At 45.7% G+C, this 24,165-nt stretch overlaps 3 protein-coding genes across 9 annotated transcripts; 2 read left to right on the top strand and 1 right to left on the bottom strand.

Moving 5' to 3' along the window:
- The first annotated feature begins 327 nt into the window (after positions 1–327).
- LOC127331272 (uncharacterized) lies at positions 328–12,557 on the top strand. Of its 7 annotated transcripts, none has more exons than XM_071825882.1 (12): positions 332–670; positions 1,104–1,324; positions 1,414–1,506; positions 2,242–2,629; positions 2,991–3,255; positions 3,350–3,436; positions 4,812–4,923; positions 5,062–5,184; positions 6,934–7,042; positions 7,298–7,668; positions 10,298–10,587; positions 10,667–12,557. In XM_071825882.1, exons 5-9 carry the CDS (start codon positions 3,177–3,179, stop codon positions 7,004–7,006), a joined length of 474 nt encoding a protein of 157 aa, XP_071681983.1. In that variant the 5' UTR covers positions 332–670; positions 1,104–1,324; positions 1,414–1,506; positions 2,242–2,629; positions 2,991–3,176; the 3' UTR covers positions 7,007–7,042; positions 7,298–7,668; positions 10,298–10,587; positions 10,667–12,557. The 7 variants fall into 7 exon arrangements, 6 of the variants coding, with proteins under 6 accessions (XP_071681983.1, XP_071681987.1, XP_071681986.1 ...); XM_071825886.1 differs by having other exon boundaries at positions 10,298–10,673; positions 12,211–12,557; XM_071825885.1 differs by having other exon boundaries at positions 10,298–10,673; positions 12,198–12,557.
- Positions 12,558–15,376: 2,819 nt separating this feature from the next.
- Positions 15,377–16,524, top strand: LOC127328226 (desmethyl-deoxy-podophyllotoxin synthase-like). The gene is made up of 2 exons (XM_071825098.1): positions 15,377–15,518; positions 15,646–16,524. The coding sequence occupies exons 1-2, from the start codon at positions 15,492–15,494 to the stop codon at positions 16,270–16,272; spliced, it is 654 nt and encodes a 217-aa protein (XP_071681199.1). The 5' UTR covers positions 15,377–15,491; the 3' UTR covers positions 16,273–16,524.
- Positions 16,525–17,423: 899 nt separating this feature from the next.
- LOC127328225 (acyl-CoA--sterol O-acyltransferase 1-like) lies at positions 17,424–23,892 on the bottom strand. Its single transcript, XM_071825245.1, has 2 exons — positions 23,626–23,892; positions 17,424–18,867 (listed from the first exon to the last, which is right to left on the bottom strand). The coding sequence occupies exons 1-2, from the start codon at positions 23,890–23,892 to the stop codon at positions 17,713–17,715; spliced, it is 1,422 nt and encodes a 473-aa protein (XP_071681346.1). The 3' UTR covers positions 17,424–17,712.
- Positions 23,893–24,165: the final 273 nt, after the last annotated feature.

Raw genomic sequence — 24,165 nt, 5'->3', positions numbered from 1 at the left:
GTCGCCTGGAGGGGCGACGCGAGGGAGAGAGAGAGGGGGGTCCGGAATAATATAAATATGCAACACATAAATTGTATCATTAAGAAGTAGAACATCTAAACTTTTTAACGAGATACATGTTTTGTAATATATGTTTTGTATTATATTTGTCAAATTTACAACCTAGAAATAGGACGCCAACCTTATCACCATAACCAACTTAGGAGTGGTATTTTATAGGCTCGGGTTTTGGAGATATCACGGCCAGCAAAAACAACAAACTCGCGTGAAGCCTACTCGTTAGTTACCTCTCACGATTTGTTGACATCGAAACTCAAAAAATCATCTAATTAATTAAGGGAACCGACGCCTCGCGTGAAGCGAATGAATTATAGCCTCGCGTGGTTACAGGCTCACTCACCATCACGCCCAAGGAGCTGGAGCCAATCAAACCTGCGCCGCCGCCTCCCCCAAGCCCTCCGTCGACGTCGCCTGCCGGAGCTGGAAGCTGTGGCCAATCAAACCTGCGCCGCCGCCTCGCCTCGTCTCCCCATGCCCTCCGTCGACCTCATCTGCCGGCGCGGGAGGAGCACTCCGCCGGCGCCTGCTGCCGGGATGACCCCGCCATCGCCATGCTGCACGCCCTCCCTCACCACGCACGCCCTGCCCCGGGACGTCGCCGTAAGTCCAGGTACGACCAACCAAAACCAGAGACCTAATCCTCTTCCCCCCCACCCACACCCACCAGTTCAACAAGATTAAGCACTGCATTTTTTCGAGGGTTGTTCTGATTTGGGTCAGTGAATCTAACGATTTGGGGATTAATATATACGCGATGTGGAATCAAGTCGGTTCATGTTCACCTTGTCTGCTTCCCCATCAAATGTTTCCCCAAATCCTAACAATAATAATCTGGTCGAAATTGGAAATCAGTTTCCTGACAAGGTTTATCTTCCTGTTGATATCCAAGTATAGATTAAGTGATGCCTTCTGTGGGTTAAATCAAAATTTATTATGAAAGATTGCCATGGCTATATTGTCAAACATCGTGTGATTTGGTTTCCCTGACTGAACTAGTGTATCAAGTTGGTAGCTTGATGCCTAATTATCGTTCAATTTTATAGGCTGCAGTTATGCGTTGATGAAGGAGAGCATGAATGCCCACATAAGTGTTTGGGAGTATTAATTCTTCTGACCTTGAAGAAGCATCAAGACAACAATGTCACAAGCAGCTCCGAGACAACATCGCATTCCTCGGCGGGCCACCACACCCATGCCCTTCGTCGGCGCAGCATGGGTTCTGCTCCTTCTCCCCGGCCAACTCTGGTCGCCGTCCGAGCTCTAGGTATGCGTTTTCCCCGTACCTGCTCTCCCAGTTCAACTCCAACTCTTCTTCCCGAATTTGACAGAACAAATCGTTTCTTTTTTTACTAGCCGGAGGAGGAGTCCCGGATAAATCCGTGGAGATAGCTCACTCAGTAGTACGCCAGGCGCTCAAACACATGCCCTCAGCGACGTTGTCATCAGGTCTCCTCCAGCTCTGGGTTCCCTGCACCACGAACGCATCAGGCCCGTTTTAGAATCAGGGATTATGAATTGTGTGTCAGTGTCTTGTTGTTTCCCTGCTCAGCGGTGTGTCTTTTTAATTAACTTGCATGGACAAATGGCATGATGGGATTTGAGCTTTGAGCTAGCAAATAAACTAGTACTCTACCAAAAGTTGGAGTGGTGGAGAATTAAGATCAATCCATGGGAGTCCCATACCTACATGGAATGGTTGCACGTTCAATTTTAATTTGTTCAGTGTTGTGCGCGAGCACTTCTTTCCTTCAGTTAGCGCTGAAATTATGTCCCTAATCTCTGAATATTGCTTGAGCTCGGTTTAGTGTTTCTCCTGTCCTATTTAGAGTTTAGTAGCACATGGTGTTTTCTTTAGAAAAAAGATGCTGATCAAGATTCTTGTTTACTCCTGTGTTTTGTTGCTGTTTGTTTAAAATTCAGTTTAGTTTTGTATATGCAAGCAGTTCAACTTGTTGTGCTTTAGTACTGATCGCCTAAGCTCCGTGAATTAAGTCTATATACCTTCATGCTAGATTGGTGAACATCAATATGGTTCAGGGTAACAGGGTGTTCTTGATGCCCTGTCATTTGTCTCGCTGATTTGATCTGTCGAAAAGTTCTGAAGGGGCAAAGATGGATTATTAGTCTTTCTGTTAACTCCTCATATGTAATGCCTCTAATGTTTTTTCATTTTCTTTTCAGGTCTCATATATCTAAGATATACATGTCTAATAGTCTACTAGGAAGCATGGCAGCCTGCCAACATGTGGTGGTGACGTAGCACAAGTGACCGGCTGGACCATGCTCCACCGGCTGCCACCCATGCGTAGGTGCACGAGGGAGTTGAAGCCTGAGATAGAGAGGTTTAGAGGGAGGAGATGAGCGGCTGGCGACCACGTACAACTGCACTCTGGCCCGCGTCACCACCTCGCCATGCACCCTCCTGCTCGGGCCTCCCCGCCGCCCAGACCAACAAGATGCGACAGTGCTGCCCGTACCCTTCTCCCTGGTCAGTTCCATCGCTGGCGCCTGCTGCGGGGTGAGGCTGCCATGCTGCACGCCCTGCTCCAGGACATTGCCGTACCTCCAGGTATGCCGAACCAAAACCCCATATTAATTATTTGTAGGGTTCATATATGCACGACGTGGAATCATGGTGGTTCATGTGTTCAACTTCTAGTCAACCAACGTGTTCGCCTTGTCTGCACTCCCATCAATGTTCACCTTGTCTGCATTTCCATCAATGTTCCCTTTTGATGTCAAACTATTGTTTAAGATGATATTAACCATTTGCCTTCAGTGGGTTAAATCAAAATTTATTATGATCCTGTTTGAAAAGAGTGTCATGGTTATGTTGTCAACATTGTGTGATTCTGTTTCACTCATTGGATGAACTAGTAGTATATAAAAAGTTGGTAGCTTGTTGGCTAATTATTGTTCAAATTTTATAGGTTGCAGTTATAGGAGAGGATGCATGCCCAGACAATTGTTTTGGAGCATTCTTCAGACCTTGAAGCAACACCAAGACAACATCGTCACAAGGAGCTTGATTTAGTTTCCCTGAATGGACTAGTGTATCAAGTTGGTAGCTTGATGCCTAATTATTGTTCAATTTTATAGGCTCCAGTTATGTGTTGATGAAGGAGAGCATGCATGCCCAGATAGTTGTTTTGGAGCATTCTCCCCAGCCAACTCTGGTCGCCATCCGAGCTCTAAGTATGTGTTGTGCCCATACCTGCTCTCCAATTTAACTCCAACTCTTCTTCCCAAATTTGACTGAAAAAATCGTTTCCTTTTTTACCAACCGGAGGAGGAGTCCTGGATAAATCGGTGGAGATAGCTCACGCAGAAGTGCGCCGGCCGCTCAAACACATGCCCTCAGCGTCGTCATCGTCAGGTCTCCTCCAGCTCTGGTTTCCCTGCACCATGAACACATCAGGCCTGTTTTATGAATTGTGTGTGAAGTGTCTTGTTGTTTCCCAGCTCAGCGGTGTGTCTTTTTAATTAACTTGCATGGACATATGGCATGATGGGATTTGAGCTTTGAGCTAGCAAATAAACTAGTACTCTGCCAAAAGTTGGAGTAGTGGAGAATTAAGATCAATCGATGGGAGTCCCATACCTACACGGAATGGTTGCCCGTCAATTTTCATTTGTTCAGTGTTATGCGTGAGCACTTCTTTCCTTCAGTTAGCGCACAAATTATGTCCCTTATCTCTGAATATAGCTTGAGCTCGGTTTAGTGTTTCTCCTGTCCTCTTTAGAGTTCAGTAGCACATGGTGTTTTCTTTAGAAAAAAGATGCTGATCAAGATTCTTGCTTACTCTTCTGTTTTGTTCCTGTTTGTTTAAAATTCAGTTCAATTTTGTATATGGAAGCAGTTGAACTTGTTGTGCTTTAGTACTGATCGTCTAAGCCATTCACCGGACCTGTAGTATACAGTTTTCTTAAAAGTCACCTGTATGGTTACAGGTTTGTGTATGTCAAGGAGTTGATTTGGTGCCCTTTCAGTTGACACAGCAATTTGCTGAAACGCTCGGTGCAATTGAATAGCCATTGCAACCAGTAAAACTTTACCTTGGTTTTTGCAAAATGGTCCGTTGGCCTTACAATCCCAAACAGAGGGAGTACTTACTACTAGTACGGCAATTTTCTCTTATTTTGAATGGATTCAAATCTTACGGGATTACCTGCTTTTCTCTTATTTTGAATGGATTCAAATCTTACGGGATTACCTGTGCATCAAATTCTGATGAAATGCGTGCAAATGATCTTAACTAGTACTAAATGGAAATGCCAGAATAGAAGCCCTGTGAGTCATGTTCCTTGATGCTAGATTGGTTAACATTGGTATGGTTCAGGGTGTTTTTGATGCCCTGTCTTTTGTCCCGCTGACACCCAAGAGATCGCAGAAGCACAGACATGCTGCAGGTCTGACCAATTAGATCTGCAGGTAAATATAGTAACTGTTTGATAGGTGCAGAGATGTTCTGATACAGCAAAACGAGATTATATATATAATTCATCTCTTTTGTACATGTGCATAAGAGATGCATGTACAAATGCGTTGCAAAGGTTACCCTACATGGAGATGATATATTTATTGGTATGGCCTATAATATGTGAATAGTATAACACATGCAGTATACTAGCTAGTTTGCTTCTTGATAATGGAAGAATTACTTCCGGCTGGCATTTGCATCTCTGCTAGTTGACTGATGCATTTACTTGCCTTAGATCTGAAACTAGTCATGCGTATGTGATCTGCCTAGGTGCAACGCTGAGACAAAGGCAGCCATGTCGATGCTCATCTGCAATGGGTGTTAGAGCCTCTTTACGTACAACCACAGTGCCACTGGAACTGTCTCAACTCCACAAGAGCAGGTAAAATCATTTCTGGAACTGTCTCACTCATTGGTATAGCTGCTGGATCAATTTTGCTATTTTTTTGTCATCTCAGCTGTTGTGCACCCACATCATGATTTGTAGATGATACTAGATGTGTTTAACACTTGTGTACAGTGAGGAGCGACGACAGGGAGGAAATGGGCGCGACCGAGCAGGAGGTCAAGATGGCTTCCCCAATGTCCATCGAGGCGGCCTCGGCGCTGCCCTTCAGGAGATTGTCAACCTCGCCACCCAAAGGTCCATTTTTTTCTCGAATATGTTCATCACAATCTGTATATTGTTCTCGGTTTGTGGCCTTCTTGGTTTTTCTTACATGTATTGTAGAACGATTAATTTTGTTAAAGCATGCCGTTCTCCTGAATTGGTCTTCCTGTCCTATCAAATTGCAGTAACTTGCCAGGCTGCTAAATAGTACCAGTTGGTGTCGTAGCATGGACCATCCATTAAGTTGTATTAGTGTTTTCAGAACTAGCTGTAGGAAATTCATACTGTAGGAACCAAATGATGCATTTATAGCTTTACTCATTAGGATGAACTGATAAAAGCTTGAAACTAAAGTAGACCAAGCTTGAAACTAAAGTTGGATATTTCTTAACAAGTGATCATGGTTTAATTATCTGCTTCAGTTAATATGGATAGAAACTAACATATTATTACGGACGATAACTCAAATTTTATTTTTATAAAAGGCCAAGGATGGTGAACGTTAATACATTTTGTTGGTGACGATTAATGCAAAGCACATTTATGTATATCAGATCACCTATTGAACGTCATGATTATAATTTTCTGATGTTCTAGGCAATGGACATGATAATATTTGCATTGTTGTATAACAGGATTCTTTTAAAAAAGGAACTTCTGTTTATCATGCTTGGTAGTTTCATTATATTGTGGCAATACAGTTCTGGAATTATCATAGCTTTTTTCTTTAAATGAACTGTCTTATGCATCATCGAGTTATGTTGTGTCCATTGATCAATTTTGATCTTTGTGATATATTCACCTATAAACTGTTATCTGCAATTTCAAACATTGTAGAAGGTAGTTGTCTGCAATTTCAGTTGGGTTTTCTTCTCCCATTTGGAATTGGATTGGAATCAGCCCCCTTGTATTTTTATATTATACTCTGAACTTCAGCCTTGAAACATTGTAGAAGGTCGTTGTCTGCAATAGTATACTATTTAGTAGCATCTTATTTGTTTTGATATCATGGTCGTTCACTTGGCAAGGAGAGTTCTCTAGAGATGCGTGTATTCCAGATTCTAGAATAGAAGTCCAAACAGAAACAATTCTGCTGCGTTCCTGCCATGCAATGATCTTACTTGGTGCATGAAATGGCTAGCTGTGGAAGTGTGAACTCCATTTTTGAAGTAAGCATATCCACGGCTATTGCCCTTACTGTGATTTTTCCATTTTTTTTGTGAATTTGCTAGAGTTGCAGTCGAGTGATGAAGGTACAATTGTCATTGTTTCACAAGAGGATCTTACTGATATTCTCGTGCCGAAATAAACTAAGTAACTGTTTAAGGATTGGTTTTTTCTGTATGTCTTTGTGGGCCTTAAGTTCGAGCAAAGAATGAACCATAGATCTTCATGTGCTGTTAGATTTTACATTTGTACATTTAAAGCTCACAAAGCCTCCTTTCCACTGTTCTCTAATATTTGCATTTCGTCCTTTTTGAATTTGGGATTCTTGCAACTTTTATTAAATGTTGAGACGAAAGGAGAAAATGGCTAATAAGCTTGTTTTCTGTTTTGAGTTTGCAAGCACTACACCAGGTTGACAATATTAAATCTGCGAATTGAATGGTCTTTCTCCTTGCTTATCTAATTAATTAGCAAATGCTTATTTAGATGTGTACGATTTCCCTTCTAGACATGGACATGTGGTCTAAATTTCATAAAGGTTGGGGAGCATTTTCAGTTACATATACCATTGAAGATTATCCCAATAATTTATGATTCTTACTTGTATATGTGCAGTTGGAGAGGATCAAAGGCTGAGTGGACACCCCACAGTCACGCCATGGCTGAGTTTCCAGTTAACAGAAACTAAGCATTTGGACCACTCCGGCCTTTTTAGTCTATAGAGGTAGTTCTTCTTTTCCACATATATACGATCTGTCACTAAACCTGTTAAGCGTGATACATATACCATTTGTAGTAGTTGAAGAGGTTGCTGTTGCTATAAAAAAATCAATTATGTACCGTTGTCATGTTCTTTCTTGTAAGTTAAATAATTTCCTTGAGAGATATAAGATCCTTATAAGTCTAGAGTTTGTTTCAGTACTATGCAGATCATATTTTCAGAGATCCTCTTATCACCTTTCACTTTTGAATTTTTCAGGCGACATAGGAGCTGTGGTACATGTGTTGAGGCCCTTCCTCGGTCGTTTGACTTGGCCAAGGTGCTGAGGACCGAGGTCCATGCTGATGGCCTCTTAGAGCTTCTTTGCTGCCTGCCACTAGACACCGGGAGAAAGATGGTGGTGGCCGCAGGGAGCATGGGAGCTATGGTGGCAGCTGGACGCTAGGAGCTGTCCGAGGTGGTCGATGCCAAGGAAGAGAATGGCGGCACATGAAAAGAAAGGACATGATTTTGTCGAAAAGGGCGTCCCTATTTTCATCACCTGCTGGTACAATGCGTGAGGGAATGACTTGATCTGGCTGTCCGATTTGTCTCCTTGTCTCAACAGCATGCTCTGCTTCAGCTCGCAGGTTATGACCTCCTCCTTACTTCTCACTTCTCGCTGGTTTGCTTTGGTCAGTACAATGTGGAAGTGCTTAAACTGCTTATCAGAGATGAAATTGTTTATGCTAGCTGAGATGCATATGGTTTTCCTTTTAGACTTGTGCATTCTTATATAGCTCTGTGATGTTCAATTTTGATGCTGCCATTTTAAAATTGATTGTGGGATTTCCAAGCAGATGGGTCTGTACCGGGAGACATTCATTTGGTTGTGAATACCACTGGTTGGTACTGTGTAGTTTTGATCTTTGATTATCTAGGTCACTCTATAGTTAGATTAGCCCTAATAAGTAGACCCGTAAAAAGAGAATGTAGTTTGTGATTAAAGGTTACTTAGACTAGTCACAATGGGAAGTATCATAGACTAGTATCATACATATGATACTAGTTTATGATACAACACCTCCAATGCATAGTATCATGAATTAGTATCATAGTGACATCCTATTTAATGTTTTGTAGAATCTCAATGCAAATATGTGTACATGATGTGTTTGCCACTAAAATTTCTAGTTTTACGTGCTATGATACTGTATCTACCTATGATACTACTCTCACCTCTCTCCTCATTAATTGATGTGCCACATAAGATTTTTGCCTACATGGCATGCATGATACTACCTATGATACTCCCATTGTGGCTAGTCTTAATAGTCTCTGCAATCAATCGTTTATCTCCTGATGTAGGAGTACTAGTAGGAGTAGTACCTAACAGAGCATCTTGTTGTGGTTTATGTATTACTATTCGTAGACCACACTAGGGAGGCCATCGGTTGCTTCTCTCGATCTGGGCCTGACCTGGGTCGGGTGGGCCATGGCCATGCACCCCCTTCGATCCAATCCCCTTCCACCCATCCCCCCGGCTGTCGCTGGTGGAGGATGACATGCGTGTGAGCATCAAACCTTTTGGGCGATGGCTACTCTAGTCTGCCCCGACGGATCCCGGCGACGGCAGCTGCGGGCTGGCGCGGCAGCATCTGCGCTGGCCGGTGCCCCTTCTCCTGCGACGTTTCTAGGCTTCCCCGAGTGACGGTCTACTCCAGCGACCTCCTTCACCACCTCCGATCTGCCCCTGCATCATCAATGCTCCTTGTTCATGGGTCAGGGCGAAATCCCCGCGCGGCGACAACCTGTGCTGTCAACGGCGACGCTCGAGGTTGCCGTTACCTCTTCGAGGTGTTGGCATGACCCTGACCAGACTTCCTCCTCGAGCATCGGGAAAACCCTAGGTCCGGCCTGCTGGACCGGGCAGCGGCGGCAGCACTGTTCCCCTCTTGATGGCCCTGCAAATGTTGAAGTGGAGTACTTGTTGCTGCAGCTGGACGTTGGTGATGCGTGTCTCCAGCATAGACTACTTCAACATTTGCCTGGTACTTCCCCGATGATTGCTACACCAGTTCCAGCTAGGCCCTGCCTCCCACTTGACGACTCTGTTGGCACACGATGGGTGCGAGGTACGTTGGCCTGGGCAGTCTTGGAGCTGCAATTGTCCCTCGAGGTGCCTGGCAACAGTGTCGCTACCTTGTTGTTTCAAGTCTCGATGCCTCACCATTCTTGGTTGTAGGCAACATGGTTTTAAAGGCGTCGCCTAGGCGTCGCCTAAGCGACGCTTAAGCGTCCGAGCGCCCGGAGATGGCAAGGCGTCGTGCTCGCCTTAGGATCTTGTCTAAGGCGTCCAGATTCGCCCTTTGAGGCGTCCAAGTCGTCGCTTAGGCGGGGAAAGCGTCGCTCTGGCCCATTTTGGACGCCATGGACAAGTCAAGCGGAAGCAAAGGAGGCGAGCGGGAACCATGGCGAGAACTCAGAAATTGGCGAGAAATTGGGGGCCAGAGAGAGGGGAAACAGAGGGGAGAGAGAGAGGGGAACAGACCAGTCAAGAATCGAATCGATTGAGAGAGATCTCGTCCTCCATCCTCCTCCGCCGGCCTCCCCTTCTCCGGCCAGCACCCTCCCCTTCACGGACACCGGCGTCCTAGGAGTCTGCAGCACCGCCGGCGAGCGCGTCCGGGCGCCGTGGTGGCTGCCTCTCCGCCCGGCCTCCTCCTCCTCCTCCTCCTTGCCCCATCTCGGATGGCCTCCTCTTCTCTCGGTGGGGGACAGAGAGGTCGAGGTTGAGCTGCGTCCTTGCTCGTCCAGCCCCATCTCGTTGGGCCGGTTGGGCAGGGATAATTCTTTTTTGCCTTTGAGTATACTGGGCCGGAGCCCTGTCCTTCGCTTCGCTTCGAGCGTTCGACCGAAGGCGTCGCCTTGCAACGCGCCTTGAGCGCCTATGCGTCCAGGCGCACCCCCATCGCCTTGGGACGCCTGGCCGCCTTTAAAACCATGGTAGGCAAGGCTAGGCGAGGCCTAATGTCGCTGTGGTCTGTAGTCGAGGGCACCTCCTTACCAAGTTGCAGTCTTTGGTGAGGAAGGTCGTGTGTGTGTCCCTCCTTCTGGAGGTTGTACCCTTGATGTCTTCTTTCTATTCAATGAAATGAAACGCAAAATCTCTTGCGTTTTCTCGAAAAAAAATCCTTATAAGTCTAGAGTTTGTTTCAGTACCATGCAGATCATATTTTCAAAAATCCTCTTATCATCTTTCACTTTTGAATTTTTCAGGCGACATATAGGAGCTGTGGTACATGTGTTAAGGCCCTTCCTCGGTCGTTTGACTCGGCCAAGGCGATGAGGACCGAGTTCCAGGGTGATGCCCTCTTGGAGCTTCTTTGCTGCCTGCCACTTGACACCAGGAGAAAGATGGTGGCGGCAGCAGGGAGCATGGGAGCTATGGTTGCAGCTGGACTCTAGGAGCTGTCCGATGTGGTCCACGCCAAGGAAGAGAATGGCGGCACACAAAAAGAAAGGACATGAATTTTCCGAAAAGGGCGTCCTATGGTCATCGCCTTCTGGTACAATGCGTGAGGGAATGACTCAAGCTGGCTGTCTGATTTGTCTCCTTCCTTGCCTTAACATCGTGCTTTGCTTCAGGTTGCAGGTTATGACCTCCCTTCTTACTTCTCACTTCTGGCTGGTTTGCTTTGGTTGGTACAACAAACCGGACGTGTTTGTGGAAGTGCTTATCAGAGATGAAATATTTGTTTATGCCTAGCCTTTGTTTCCTTTCTAGGGATGCATTCTTATGCTAGCTGAGATGCATATGGTTTTCCTTTTAGACTAGTGCATTCTTATATAGCTTTGTGATGTTCAATTTTGATGCTGCCATTTTAAAATTGATTGTGGGATTTCTAAGCAGTTGGGTATGTACCTGGAGACATTCATTTGGTTGTGAATATCACTGTATAGTTAGATCAGGCCTAATAAGTAAACCAATAAGAAGAGAATGTAGTTTGTGATTAAAGGTTTCTTAATAGTCTCTGCAATCAATCGTTTATCTCCTGATGTAGGAGTACTAGTAGCAGTAGTACCTAACAGTGCATCTTGTTTTGTTTTATGTATTACTATTCGTAGACCACACCAGGGAGGCCATCGGTTGCTTCTCTGGATCTTTCTATGAAGAATGGTCATCATCATGTTTTTCTATTTGGTTGAGTTTAGATATGTGGCATATGTCATTTTCTTCTGATAAATATGCCCACAAATTAGCCCATGATGTCCAGCTTTATTGAAGAATTGCAGTTTTTAATATTTGGGTTACAAATTTTAATTGAGATCCAAATTTAGAATAACCGTAGTTACCATTAATGAGTATCACTTCTGATGGGGTCTTGCTACTCGTGCCCACCGGCGTTGATGTCGGCAACCTGCTCTGCCTGACCCCCTTCTCCAGATGCTCAAGGTATTCCCTATTCCACTGAAAAATCGGTTCTTTCTTGTCGCATGTTGGGCAGATGTTACAGGTTGCAGTGTTGTAGCTCAGTTCTGGGAGGAAGATGATGGTCTGTTTGTAACATTGAAACACCACCATGATTTTTTTTTGTGTCTTCTAGTAGTTGTCATCATATGAATTCCTTGACATGATGTTTGCTAAGAATATGACGAGCAATATCTGTCTCCTGTGGGATCGTGTTATTTGAGCAACTCATATTTCTGTGTTGGTACAGTCCAAAAATGATACATGAAAACAGAGCTAGGCAGGTTTGTTTGTAGCATCTTGGCATCAATCATACCTATTACTTTTTGTCAGTTCTGTAGATTAGATCAGGACAAGTTCATTGTTCTCCAACGTTATCCAGTTCTTGATCAAGCTTCTGAAACCCATCACATATATTAACACCTGAGCTGATAGCTATGATATTTTTTGTGTAATATATAACTTCCTCAAAGCTGGTACCTGCACTGCTTGTTTTAACGCTTCATATGACTTCCTTTATTTTCACCTCGGATGTTCTAAATTACAACTATATTTCTACTCATTTGCATGATAATTGGCTGATATGGATTGCAAGTGATATTCTTCTCGTCTTTTTTTCTTTTGCTACTATCCTGCTATTTTCAGTTTACCATCTTTGCTTATGCTTATCCAGTTGCCTCATGTGAAGGTGAATCTTTTATTTGGTAGTGTTGTCGTGCAGGTGACAAGGTGAGCTTGTTCAACTGGTGGCAGTCAGAGGCGACGGAGCAGCGCGTATGTTGTTGTTCTCCCCATGAAGATATGATGTGGATCTGGACACTTGAACCGGCCAGCGGGACATGCTTTTATTTGTGATGTTGCAGTGGATTAAGTTCTAGTTAGCTATGCTGGCCTGGAGCATCTTCAACAGTCTGGAGTATTTTACCATTGTGGTGTATAATGTTTTTGCTGAAAGGTTTGTAACAAATAGGTTTTGTTGTGTGATGTTTGCCTTGTCGAGACATGCGATGGCTTATTATTGATGTCCTTAATACAAACAGTTTGGCATTAGCTAGCTTATTGATGTCGTGGACCTGGTGCGTTGGCTCCGTTTTTATTTCTTGAGCTGTGTGCACTTTTGTACTTTGACCAACTGTGTGCACTCAAATTTCGATGAAGTTTAAAATGAATTCTTCCTGGATGCCTAATGTTTCCGTAATGATCCAGACATTGTCCTTGATGCCTGGCGAGGTTGTGACACTAGACAAATGTGAGTCACTTAATTCCGGATGACGTGAATATAATAGTTGAAAGGGAGCAAAAGGTACACACAAATCCGGATTGATGGATTGAGCTAGAGATTTGCAAGAAAAATGAGAAATAGGTCTAAATATAGGTACACACAATTTCTTATTGTCCCTCTGTTTCAAGATTATGTGATTCACATTAATTCTCGAAAAATATAATAGTTGAAAAAGAGCAGTACGGAGATACATTAGGCAAACTAACTAATCCAACTGAGTAATATAGTTGAATAAAGAGCAAGGTGATGGTACGATAAGAAACAAATAAATCCAGCCAGTCCGTGAAATTGATAATACGGATTGATTGATTGAGATAAGAGTGTCAATGAAATTGGTTGATTGATTGATTGAGCTAGAGATTTGCAAAGAAAACGAATAGTAAGTGGAATTGATTAATTGAGCTATAGATCTACAAGCAAACGAACAGTCAGTACATTTATTACGTACAAGTACCCATGAGACTCCAGCATGAATCAATTAATCACACCTCTTACGGGCAACAAGCCATGTCAGCGATCCGTGTGCTTCGTCCATCCCGGCCGTCCGATACATCCATCCCGTGATAACATCTGCTCCTTCCCACACATAGTTCAAACCTTAGTAGTACTATTCTCTTTCTCCTTCCTCTGAATGTAGTTCTATAAGTAGAAGCCCCTTGTCACCCACCGCGTGCGGGGAGCGTGTGTGACTTAGACTTTGACTTTTACTTGTCGAGGAGAGGACGGAGCACTCACCTCTACGGGCGAAGCATGCGGCGGCGATCTGGAGTCTAAACCTTCTTCTCTGGATTCAGCAAGTTATCTTTCCTCTAGATCCCTACATCATGTCGTGGCCTTCTTTGGTGTGCAACAAGGTGAACACTCGAACTGAAGGAGCTTGATTAAGGCCTTCCGCTTCTGGTTGGGACACGCCTGCTTGAGGACGCCTGTGGGGTTCTTCACTCACTGTTTGGTCAGAGGGGTTTGTTGATTTTGGTGCTGCAGCTGGTATGTTTGCTTCCTTCTGGTAGTCGTTCCCTAACTATTAGCTGATGTATCATTAGTTGTTTTTTGTTGCTGCTTGCAATGGAATCAGTACTGCTTCTGGTAGTCATTCTCTCAATAATCGGTTGTTATTTTCTTAAAGAATGTTCACAAAAGAATGTTTACTATGCAGTTCTTTGTTTTGATGTATAGTTTGGTAGCATTCCCTGAAGGCAATTATTTGTGCAGTGTGTCTGACAGGTTTTGCTCGTTTTGTGAATGACAGATGAATTTCGCGTAGTAATATATAGTTCTTTACTGAATCTTTTTCTTATAGTTTGCAATGGACTCCGTACTGCGCTGCCAGATGCATCCTAATGAAAATCGTGATTTGGCTTCCGGTAGAGATGCGCGTTACCGTGAAAGAAAGAGAGGAGGAGAAAATCCATTTAGTACTTCCCTGTTTGCTGGAGCCAACAGACGTGTTGGTACGCGCGGGGCGAACAGACGAGTCGGGAGAGGTCGTCGCTTCGGCCTTCGGGTCGCGTCGTCGATTATTGATTTCGGCACGCATCTGCGCCTGGTGGGTACAGCAGCCAGCGCACGTGATCTCGCAGAACGAATCAGGTGGATCGCGGACGTGACGCGGTGGCAACTGGGAACACCTGATCGATCGCGAGCCGCCGCGGCGGTGGCGATGGACATCATCCCGACGGACCTCGTGGTGGACATCCTGCAGCGGCTTCCATGGACCTCGCGCCGGCGGATGCGCCTCGTGCGCCTCCCATGAGCCTTTACATATTGCATGACACCACCAACAAGGCCATGGACAAACCGCGCTTCTACTTTTGTGAAAAGGAACTGGGAGCAAGCGAAAATACCACATGGTAGACTGGGTGATCGTGTGTAGACCTAAGGGGTTCGGCGGCCTGGGGATCCTGAACACCAAATCCATGAATATAGTGCTCAAGCTCAAGTGGATTTAGAAACTTTACCAAAATGCGAGAATGACTATGGGCTGACCTCCTTCGTGCTAAGTACCTGCGTGTCGAGACTTCTTCTCTAGTGTGGTGCCGGCACGTGGCTCCCAATTCCGGAATGCCATCTAGCATTCATTGTGTGGGAGAGAGACACGCTCCGCTGTTGCATATGGACAAGTATGTCCTTAGGCTTTACTCATAATATTCATGGCGAAGTTTCTTCTTCGTTAAATTGTTATATGGTTGGAATTGAAAAATGATACATGTAGTAATTTGCTATAATGTCTTGGATAATGTGATACTTGGCAATTGTTGTGCTCATGTTTAAGCTCTTGCATCATATACTTTGCACCTATTAATGAAGAAATACATAGAGCACGCTAAAATTTGGTTTGCATATTTGGTCTCTCTAAGGTCTAGATAATTTCTAGTATTGAGTTTGAACAACAAGGAAGACGGTGTAGAGTCTTATAATGTTTACAATATGTCTTTTATGTGAGTTTTGCTGCACCGCTTCATCCTTGTGTTTGTTTCAAATAGCCTTGCTAGCCTAAACCTTGTATCGAGAGGGAATACTTCTCATGCATCCAAAATACTTGAGCCAACCACTATGCCATTTGTGTCCACCATACCTACCTACTACATGGTATTTCTCCGCCATTTCAAAGTAAATTGCTTGAGTGCTACCTTTAAAATGTGAAGGACGAGGAGAAAGAGGACCTACTAGACGTTCTCCTCAGGATACACAAGGAAGGTAGCCACGACGTGCCTTTTACCATGGGATCCATCAAATCTCTTATCGTCGTAAGTATACCATACCAATAACTTTTACAGCACACACACACGTGGATATATGTTTTTTTGATATATGTCCCTTTGTTTTTCTTTCATCTTCCTAATTTTTTGTTTGTTTGAGTCTGCCTTTGTGTAGGACCTGTTTAGTGCTGGGAGCGAGACATCCGCGACAACGCTCCAATGGGCCATGTCGGAGCTCATGAGGAACCCCAACGTGATGAGGAAAGCACAAGCCGAAGTACGAGAAAATATCAAAGGTAAGCCAAACGTCACCGAGGATGACTTGGCAGACCTCAAGTACTTGAGACTCGTCATCAAGGAGACACTTAGGTTGCATCCGTCTGTGCCCTTGCTTCTCCCGCGCGAGTCCACCGAGACATCCAAAGTCCTAGGGTATGATGTTCCCAAAGGAACCACTGTATTCGTGAACACATGGGCAATCTGTAGAGACCCCAAGTATTGGGACGCCGCCGAGGAGTTCAAGCCAGAGCGGTTTGAGTCCGGCTCCGTCGATTTCAAGGGAACCAACTTCGAGTACACACCTTTCGGGGCAGGCCGAAGGATATGTCCTGGAATGTTATTTGCCCAGTCTATCATGGAGCTCGCCCTCGCGGCTCTTCTCTACCACTTCGACTGGGAGCTTCCCCATGGGGTTAAGCCAGAAGAGCTTGACATGACAGAGCAAATGGGCCTCGCCGTCGGTCGGAAGAATGACCTATATCTGTTTGCCAAGACCAAGGTTCCACTTGATGGCGCAATTTAGCGACTTCAAACATCACTCAATGGTTCTGACCAAGGTCGGAAGATGGGCCAGATCAAAGGGGTCACAGTTGTGCATATATATGGCAGTTATAAAACTCAATGATACATTTGTCATTGGAAATAACTAGTTCTAGTTTCTTAAAGGCTAATTTTATTTGTTTATTTAAAGACTACTTTAGTTTGGCAACAATTTGTGGATTTGTATCAACTTATATAACTCAATAAAATACTACTATTTTATTTTCATGTGCCATGACATCTATATCTATATCTATACCTACTAATAAAGGAAGTAAGGTTTCTTCCTAATTTTTTCATCCGTTTTATTAGTACCCTTATTAGTCAGTCAAAATTACTTATACTGCCACCGCTTATACAACTGCTTTATGTTCTGCAAGGCCGAGACGTCCTCGTTCGCGCCCTTATGGCAACACAATTGTGGCGGGGGTGGAGTTCTGTTGCAAAGCCAGGCGCCACCACGGTGTTGGGCACTCCATCTCCTACCTTAGACGCTGCAAGGACATCATCATTATAAGTGTGACGCTACAATTGTACATATGTTTTGCTACAGTTGTGTTCAGTTTTTGCTAATGTAAGTATAAATTATTTGCTATGATGTCTCTGGCGGATATCTCCGGCAAAAATGGTTTTGCTACAATTGTTTTATGTTTTTGCTATAATAGTACAAAATTCTTGTTACGAGGTTTCCGGTGAGAGTCTCCGGTGAAATCAGTTTTGCTACAACTATTCTATGTTTTTTGCTACAGTTGTACAAAATAGTTGCTATGAGGTCTCTAGTGAGAGCCTCCAGCCAGGTCTCTCGGGATGTGTCCGATGATGTCCCTGATGCGCTCGGTTTTACTACAATAACACAATTTTTTGCTATGAGATATCCGGCGAGGTCTCCGGCACGGCGTCTATTTCTTTTATTTTACGGACGAACCTTTTTTTTTTTGCTATATAGAAACAAAAGTGGGAGTTTTTTTTTACTGCGAGTAGAAGCGAAAGCATCATTTGAGGCAAAAGTGGACAGAGTAGTAAATCCGACGGCCCAAAACAATTCGATTGGACGGGTGTGAACCAACAGCGGCGCCAGGAAATTGCTGTGGGTATTCCCACCAGCCAAAAAAATTCTCAAAGCAAACAAAAACAGGAGCAAACACTGTGAACCCGGAGCTAGGGAATCTAATTCCCAAGTGAGGCTCAGCAACATTCTTTAATTTATGGCGTGATAATCACCCTACACAATGGCAACGGGAACAATGAGGATCGTACAAAGGGTACAAATTGGCACATGGCATAGCGTAACTTCTAACGGACATGCCAACATGCTCCTTAATTTTGATTTTGTCCACTAACCTTTTCAGAGTTAATTAGATTTGATGTGTCAAGTGCCAACAGGGTAGTACACCTTTCACTAGGTTGTACTTTTCCTTAGCTACTAATTAAGTTGACCGTACCATGGTATCTTCCCGCCGGCGTCCTGGAAGAAGGCGGCCACCGCAGCCCACTCCTGCAGCAGCTTCTCCTCAACTCCGTCCTTGCAAAGCGCCGGGAAGAAGAGCCAGAACGACGTGGCCGTGACGAAGAGCCCTACCAGCACCGTCGCCACGGGCCGCGGCGGCGCCGGCCACCCACGCGCCGCCCACCGCCGCGCGCACCACCCCTCGAGAACGCAGCAAACGCCGTGGAGCAGGAAGAAGGCAGCCATCATGCCGTCGGACCGCCACTGCAGGCTGAGGTAGTACACCATGGCCTCGTGCATGAGCGCGGATACGGCGAAGGTGGCCAGGACGGCGGCGGGGACCCCGGCGAGCGCGCGGACGGGGTCGTAGACGGACGGCCGGAGGATGGCAGAAACCATGAGGTTCCACCGGCGGCCCCAGAAGTCCCGCAGCGAGGACGCCAGGTACGGCCGGTCGAACTGCGGCTCCGCCTCCATGCCGAGCGCGGCGGCGGCGGCCGCGATGCAGGGGAGGAGGAGGTCCAGGAAGCAGTAGGTGTGGACGCCGTACAGGGCTAGGCGCGCGTAGAGGTGCAGGCGGTGGTTGAGCTGGTACAGCCGGACCACGGCGGCTACGACGGCCACCTTCACCGCGCAAGAAACGAGGGACACCGGCTTGGCCTTGTTGGATGATGCTGGGGCGAGCTTGACGGGGAGCAAGGCGGTGAAGAGGAACGGCAGCACGGGAAGGGCGGGGTCGAGCGGGCCGCGGCCGACGGCGAGGAGGGCGAGCTTGAAGGTGCCTAGCCAGGCCAGGAAGAAGGCGGCGAGGCCCCGGACGATGGCGGAGGAGGGGAAGGCCAGGGGCGCGGCGACGAGGAGCGGGAACAGCGGGAGGAGGGCGATGAGGCGCGGGAGTCCAGGGCGGAGGAGCGACGACGACGGCCACGCGTATAGCGCGGCGGCCGTGACCGCGCGCAGTAATTGTTTCCTTTGGGAATGCAAAAGACGTCGCGGAGAATCACGCGAGCCACGACATGCCGAAAAGTCAGTCCACTCCCCAAAACAAGTCCACCCGGCCGCTCGTTGCCAAATCAAGGATTGACTCTTTTTTTCTTTCTTTCTTTTTGCTCCCGGGAAAGCAAGGATTGACTGATTGAGTACAACTTTTTTCGTATCGGTCCAGCAAAACAAATTATACGGAAGCATCAGATTGCGTACGCGCACGTCCGTACCGTACGTAAGCGATCGCTCCCTCCCACGAACCAGTCTGCCAAACCAAAAACCAAACCAAGATCGGATCGCATTCCATCCAATCTTCCTCGTTCCTTGGCTTTTAGTATTTCCTCGCCACCGACTGGCCAACCCCGGCCCACGACTCTTTCGCATTGATTCTTCACAAAACACGGAGCGCGCGTCTCAAAAGTAGGCAAGCACGCGGCTCCTTCCTCCTCTCCGCCGGAATAGCCACCGGAGATGGAGAGGAGAAGGCGTCGGAGTACATAGCAGTAGTACTAGGATTAGGTTATGGTCCTTAGTGGCATATGGCGTGCATGCCGCAGATAGAGGTGGCGGATCCCATCGGCTGGATCCGGCACTACATCGTCTTCTTTCTCGACCTCACGAGCTCCGTGTCGGAGCCAAAGGTGTGGCGGCGGAGGGAGATGAAGATCTCCGTAAATAAAGCCATTTCTCGCGGATCTGGTAGTTGGCGATGCAGCGGTGGCCTCCTCCTCTCTGTTCATCATGGTGGTGAGAGAGAAGAGGGTTGGCTACTTGCTGCTCGTGGTTGGCTCCCGCATTTGCAGCATGGAAGCTCGCCGACTTCTACTCGGAGGTACTTCACGGCGCCGTTGTCGCCGTATCATATGGCTGAAAGGAAGCCCCTCCATCGGAGGATTATCACCGCGCCATTGTCGCCGTATTTCACGGCTGAAAGGCGGCCCCTCCACCCTCGTGTGACGGCGACATGCTGTCCTCAAGGCAGCAGCAACCCCGTCAAGCGTTCGTGCCGACTCGGAGGCTCTCCAGTTTCGTCGGAGTTGGCTCCCACCTCTGTGACCCAAGTGGTCCCGTCCCCGGCGGCGTAGAGGTTGACTCCGGCGAGCTTCGTCGCGGTGAAGAAGGAGCTGGACCTGATCGCTTTTCCTTGTTTTATTCTAGGGTCCTCAGTGCAAGTTGTAAGGGCCAGCTTGTAATTTGCTTGCTTCCTTTAGGCCTTATCTGTAAAATGTACTCCACCGCTGAAGAAATGAAGCCGTAGGTCCTTCGGGACCTTTCCTGTTAAAAAAAAACTTTTGATTTGGATCACGTCACGGCCCACATTTTCTTCGGACAGTGGTTGATTTTAAATTGCTCTTGTGGCTTTACAATATTAATTACGACAGTTTGCTGTTTCCGCTTGTTTACGTAGCTCTGCATGCTTTGGAATTCTGTTTCCCGCTCGTGTTGCAGCGTACACAAATGCTCACATATACTACGTAGCTCTACACGCCTAGATTCCATGTATGTATGCTTGTATTTTTCTTCTCCACAAATTGCACACCCAATTTCAATTTTGAAGTGCAATTTCAATTCCAAAATACCTGCCACTATGTACTTGCTCTTCTTCGCAACCGGTGGACTCGCCATCCCGAACTTGTAGCCTCGACTGGCGCGGTCTCGTCTTGTCGGTCGGCGGTCGTGGCTCTCTGCCCATTGGCTACTGTGGTGCCTACACGCCTCCGCTACATGCACAATCTCAACTTCATAATCACAAGGTTTCCGACATTTCAGAAATTAGGCACGTGCCAGATGTCTCGATCATATATACTTTTTTTTTTGTTAAGTTTCATGCTTTGAAGAACTGTCGAGGACATCTACCTCGACAAGTTCGTGCTCCTTCTACTACCACAAATTAGTGGTACAATGCAATCTTAATTATCAGCTACTTTTACAATTGTGTTAAGATTTACACATGTTTTTCCTTTATTCAAGTGTAGTGGGTCTTGTTTCGACTTTGAGGGTACTAATTTTTGTTGCCAATGGGTCCACACGTAGCAATAGTCCATGTTAGTAGGTTTTAAGTATTTTGTGTTTTTTCATGTTCCTCAAAGTTGTATTTTGTTCATCAAGAAATTTGAATATTTTGTGTACTGTTTACCCTATGATGTCTATGCATTTGTGTGTTAAAAGAATTTCCCCAAAAATGTTCGCTCGACAAACCAAAACTCCCGAGTCCGCCACTGCCCGTGAGTGGGGAGCAAGGTTGGAAAAAGCACTAGGCGTAAGCAAGGTGGTTGGCATCCGCCTAGTGGCGCCTATAGGCAGTGCTTAAGCGTTTGTAGGTGCGACCTAGACAGACATATACATTCTTTATTCTGATATCCTAATAAATTTTAAGTCCGGGAAACCCTTCGAACGAGCTTTTGAATGCCTCTAAGATTTCACAAGTTAAGGTTCGAAAAAAAAACATTAATGGAGAATCTCCAGGTACCTGGAACTCCTAGGAAACCATCGCAATGACGAGACGACACATAAAATTATAGTTAAAACCTATCATTTCAAGCATAAAAATGAAAACAAGGGGCCACAAAATAGTGCCACACATAGGCATCTAAAATGAGCGGGAAAAAGTCAAAATGACTTGTGCCTTTTATCTATGTCGACCATGATTGTTTTACTCTTATCTAGCTGGAAACTGGACTTGGAAAACATGATTGTGAGAAACCATGCACATGATATAGCCATTATGCTATGACTAGTCGTGTGTTTCTTCCTATGGAACCCATGCACGACGTGGTCTGACCATAGCTAGTAACATGCATATGTATACTAGCACTAGTCACCATACCAAGCCAACAATGCCAAAGCATCTATCTATTCATTCTATTCAAGGAGGAAACTTTTGATTTAAAATGCAACCCTAGTTGCAAGCTTTTCAAAAAAGGAATTTTCAAAAAGTTTCACATGTATGGCAAGTTTTAAAATATTCTTTTTCATAAGCACGCCAAACAATTGGCACCAACGAGTCTCCAGCCACGTCGTCACACCCAACAACGACCCAACGTGAATCAAGTCTACTTCAACTCATGCGTACAATGCGCCAACACCCCCTCCCATTAATATTGTCCTAGCAACTTTCAAGGCTAATCCACTCCGTCGTCACGTCTATTTTGACGAAGCAATACCAACCCTTGATGGGTGCCGACGGGGCGAACAAAATCCATGCATCAATGTTTTTTTTATTTTACTTGTAGGAACATCTACTTTAGAAAAAAATAGTCTCTCTGATCCATAACATATTATGGATTAGAGGGAGTAGTAATTTATAGCATACAACAACAAGATCAAAGCATTATTCCAAAGCAAGTTTGGGTAGACTAGATATGAAACTTGACCCAAACAAAATGAAACCAAAACAATGAGAGATAAAAAACACAGGTAAACTAAGATTTCGACATATGGATTACTGATTTACATGCGGTCCTATCGATCTAAAAACTTTAGGACATTCTTATTCATGAAGTCTATTTTTACCGCCCCGCCCATGTAAACTTTGGCAGTGCTCTACCCCTTCTTGTATCTTCCATACTCGTTAGAATTCCTTAGTCGGTGTAAGATTAGCTTATCTTCGACTAGTGCCACCCCTAGCCTACCCCATATTACATCATTCCTAATCCGATCCTTTCATGTATGGCTACACATCCACTATAGCATGTGCATCTATGCAACACTCATTTGCTGGATGTGTTGTGTTTTAGTGGGCTAAGATTGTGCTCCTCATAGCATTGCTTGTTTGATTGTCAACCTAACAAAACTTATTTTTTACCTTTTGTGGAACCTTCTTGTCACATAGGATGCTAGATGCTTATCGCCTCTTCATCCATCCCATCTTGATCATGTGGCAAACATCATCATCGATATCACCAATGCTTTGCAACATTGATCCTTGGAATATGTCCCTCTTAGGCACTATTTGTCCATGTAAACTAACATCTCCATATTCCACTATCTTAACACCACTAAAAATCACATCGCAAGTACTTGGTCTTGGTCGTACTAAATATAAACCCTTTGATTCCAAAGTATGCCTCCATATAGTTCGAACTACCTATTTACTCCAACTCTAGTATGATCCACTATTACCAAATCATCATCAAAGAGCATACACCAAGTATATCGTTGGTTGCCTCATTCATCATTAAGAAAAACATGTATGGGCTCATGGCTGATCCTTGATATATATATAGTCATATCGTATAATTAGAAAGGTACCACTCTCACTATCACATGTGCGAACACTTGTCACAACGTTATCGCACATATCTCTTATGACAGTAATATACTTTGTAGATTGTAGGAATGTGTTATCTTCAAAACAAAAGGTCGTAGCCCTACCTAAAAAACAACTATATACCAGGAGACGAAAAACAACAAGCATACAAGAATGAAAAGAAACACAGCTTGAGTTTCGTGTCCGTTGTCTAACCTTGCGATCTGACTGAAGAGGCACCGAAGTTGGTGAAGAGGACCACCATTGAGAACTCCTGAGGCCACGCAAAAACCCAAGAACCATCCACTTCTACCTCCACAGAAAGCTCCTTGCTTTCACGTCCCGGATCGAAAGACGCCAGACCTATCTGAGGTAGACCGCTCTCCCTGAGCACGCATGGATATCGGAAGTCACTGTCAGGGAGAAGGACTACAAGCACTCTCCTCGCCGGCGCCGCCACCCGCGAACATCACCGCCACATGCAACACACACCACAACACACCAAACCAAGCTGCCAGGAGCAGGCGCAGACACCGCCTACCAATCGCCGGCGAGCTCATCCACCCATATCATCTATCTCCGAACGGTGCCCCCATCGAGGGAACGCCACCAGAGCTCCGCCGCCGTCCAAACCGAAGTTTAATTTGGGCTTTTACCCGATATAGGAAGAGCAGGGAGGGAGGGGATACAACCTCGATGTCACCTTCAAGAAGGAGCACGGTGCCGTCGCCAGCGTCGTCGACCTCGTGGCCGCCATCGTCAGCCAAGGGTTTCCCCCGGTTTAGAGCCCACTGCCGAACAACCTCACCAAACCACCAGAGGGAGTCTAGGGCCAGGGAGGTGGGAGGAGCACCACAGGGAGGAACAACACCCGTCCAGATCTGATGCCGAAGGCCCGACGAGGCGACCTCCGCACCAGGCATGCACCCGCCGCCCCTTCACCGTCCACACGGCCGAAGAGCGTAGACCGCAGCACTGGCGGCGCGCGATTTAGGGTTCCCCCTCGGTCGCCTGGAGGGGCGACGCGAGGGAGAGAGAGAGGGGGGTCCGGAATAATATAAATATGCAACACATAAATTGTATCATTAAGAAGTAGAACATCTAAACTTTTTAACGAGATACATGTTTTGTAATATATGTTTTGTATTATATTTGTCAAATTTACAACCTAGAAATAGGACGCCAACCTTATCACC

Source organism: Lolium perenne, chromosome 2 (genome assembly GCF_019359855.2).
Source record: "Lolium perenne isolate Kyuss_39 chromosome 2, Kyuss_2.0, whole genome shotgun sequence".
NCBI lineage: Eukaryota > Viridiplantae > Streptophyta > Magnoliopsida > Poales > Poaceae > Lolium > Lolium perenne.
Note: the sequence above shows the minus strand (reverse complement) of the source record. Positions and strands in the feature narration are given on the sequence as shown.

What these genes read in the sequence shown, in the direction of transcription:
- LOC127331272 (XM_071825882.1), top strand. Translation starts at nt 3,177, where the DNA reads ATGAAGGAGAGCATGCATGCCCAGATAGTTGTTTTGGAGCATTCTCCC. An exon ending in GGTCGCCATCCGAGCTCTAA is followed by an intron (nt 3,256 to 3,349) that starts GTATGTGTTGTG and finishes TACCAACCGGAG; the next exon opens with GAGGAGTCCTGGATAAATCG. An exon ending in GTCAACCTCGCCACCCAAAG is followed by an intron (nt 5,185 to 6,933) that starts GTCCATTTTTTT and finishes GTATATGTGCAG; the next exon opens with TTGGAGAGGATCAAAGGCTG.
- LOC127328225 (XM_071825245.1), bottom strand. Translation starts at nt 23,892, where the DNA reads ATGCCTGGTGCGGAGGTCGCCTCGTCGGGCCTTCGGCATCAGATCTGG. An exon ending in CCCTGCTCTTCCTATATCGG is followed by an intron (nt 18,868 to 23,625) that starts GTAAAAGCCCAA and finishes GTACTCAATCAG; the next exon opens with TCAATCCTTGCTTTCCCGGG.
- LOC127328226 (XM_071825098.1), top strand. Translation starts at nt 15,492, where the DNA reads ATGGGATCCATCAAATCTCTTATCGTC. An exon ending in CCATCAAATCTCTTATCGTC is followed by an intron (nt 15,519 to 15,645) that starts GTAAGTATACCA and finishes GCCTTTGTGTAG; the next exon opens with GACCTGTTTAGTGCTGGGAG.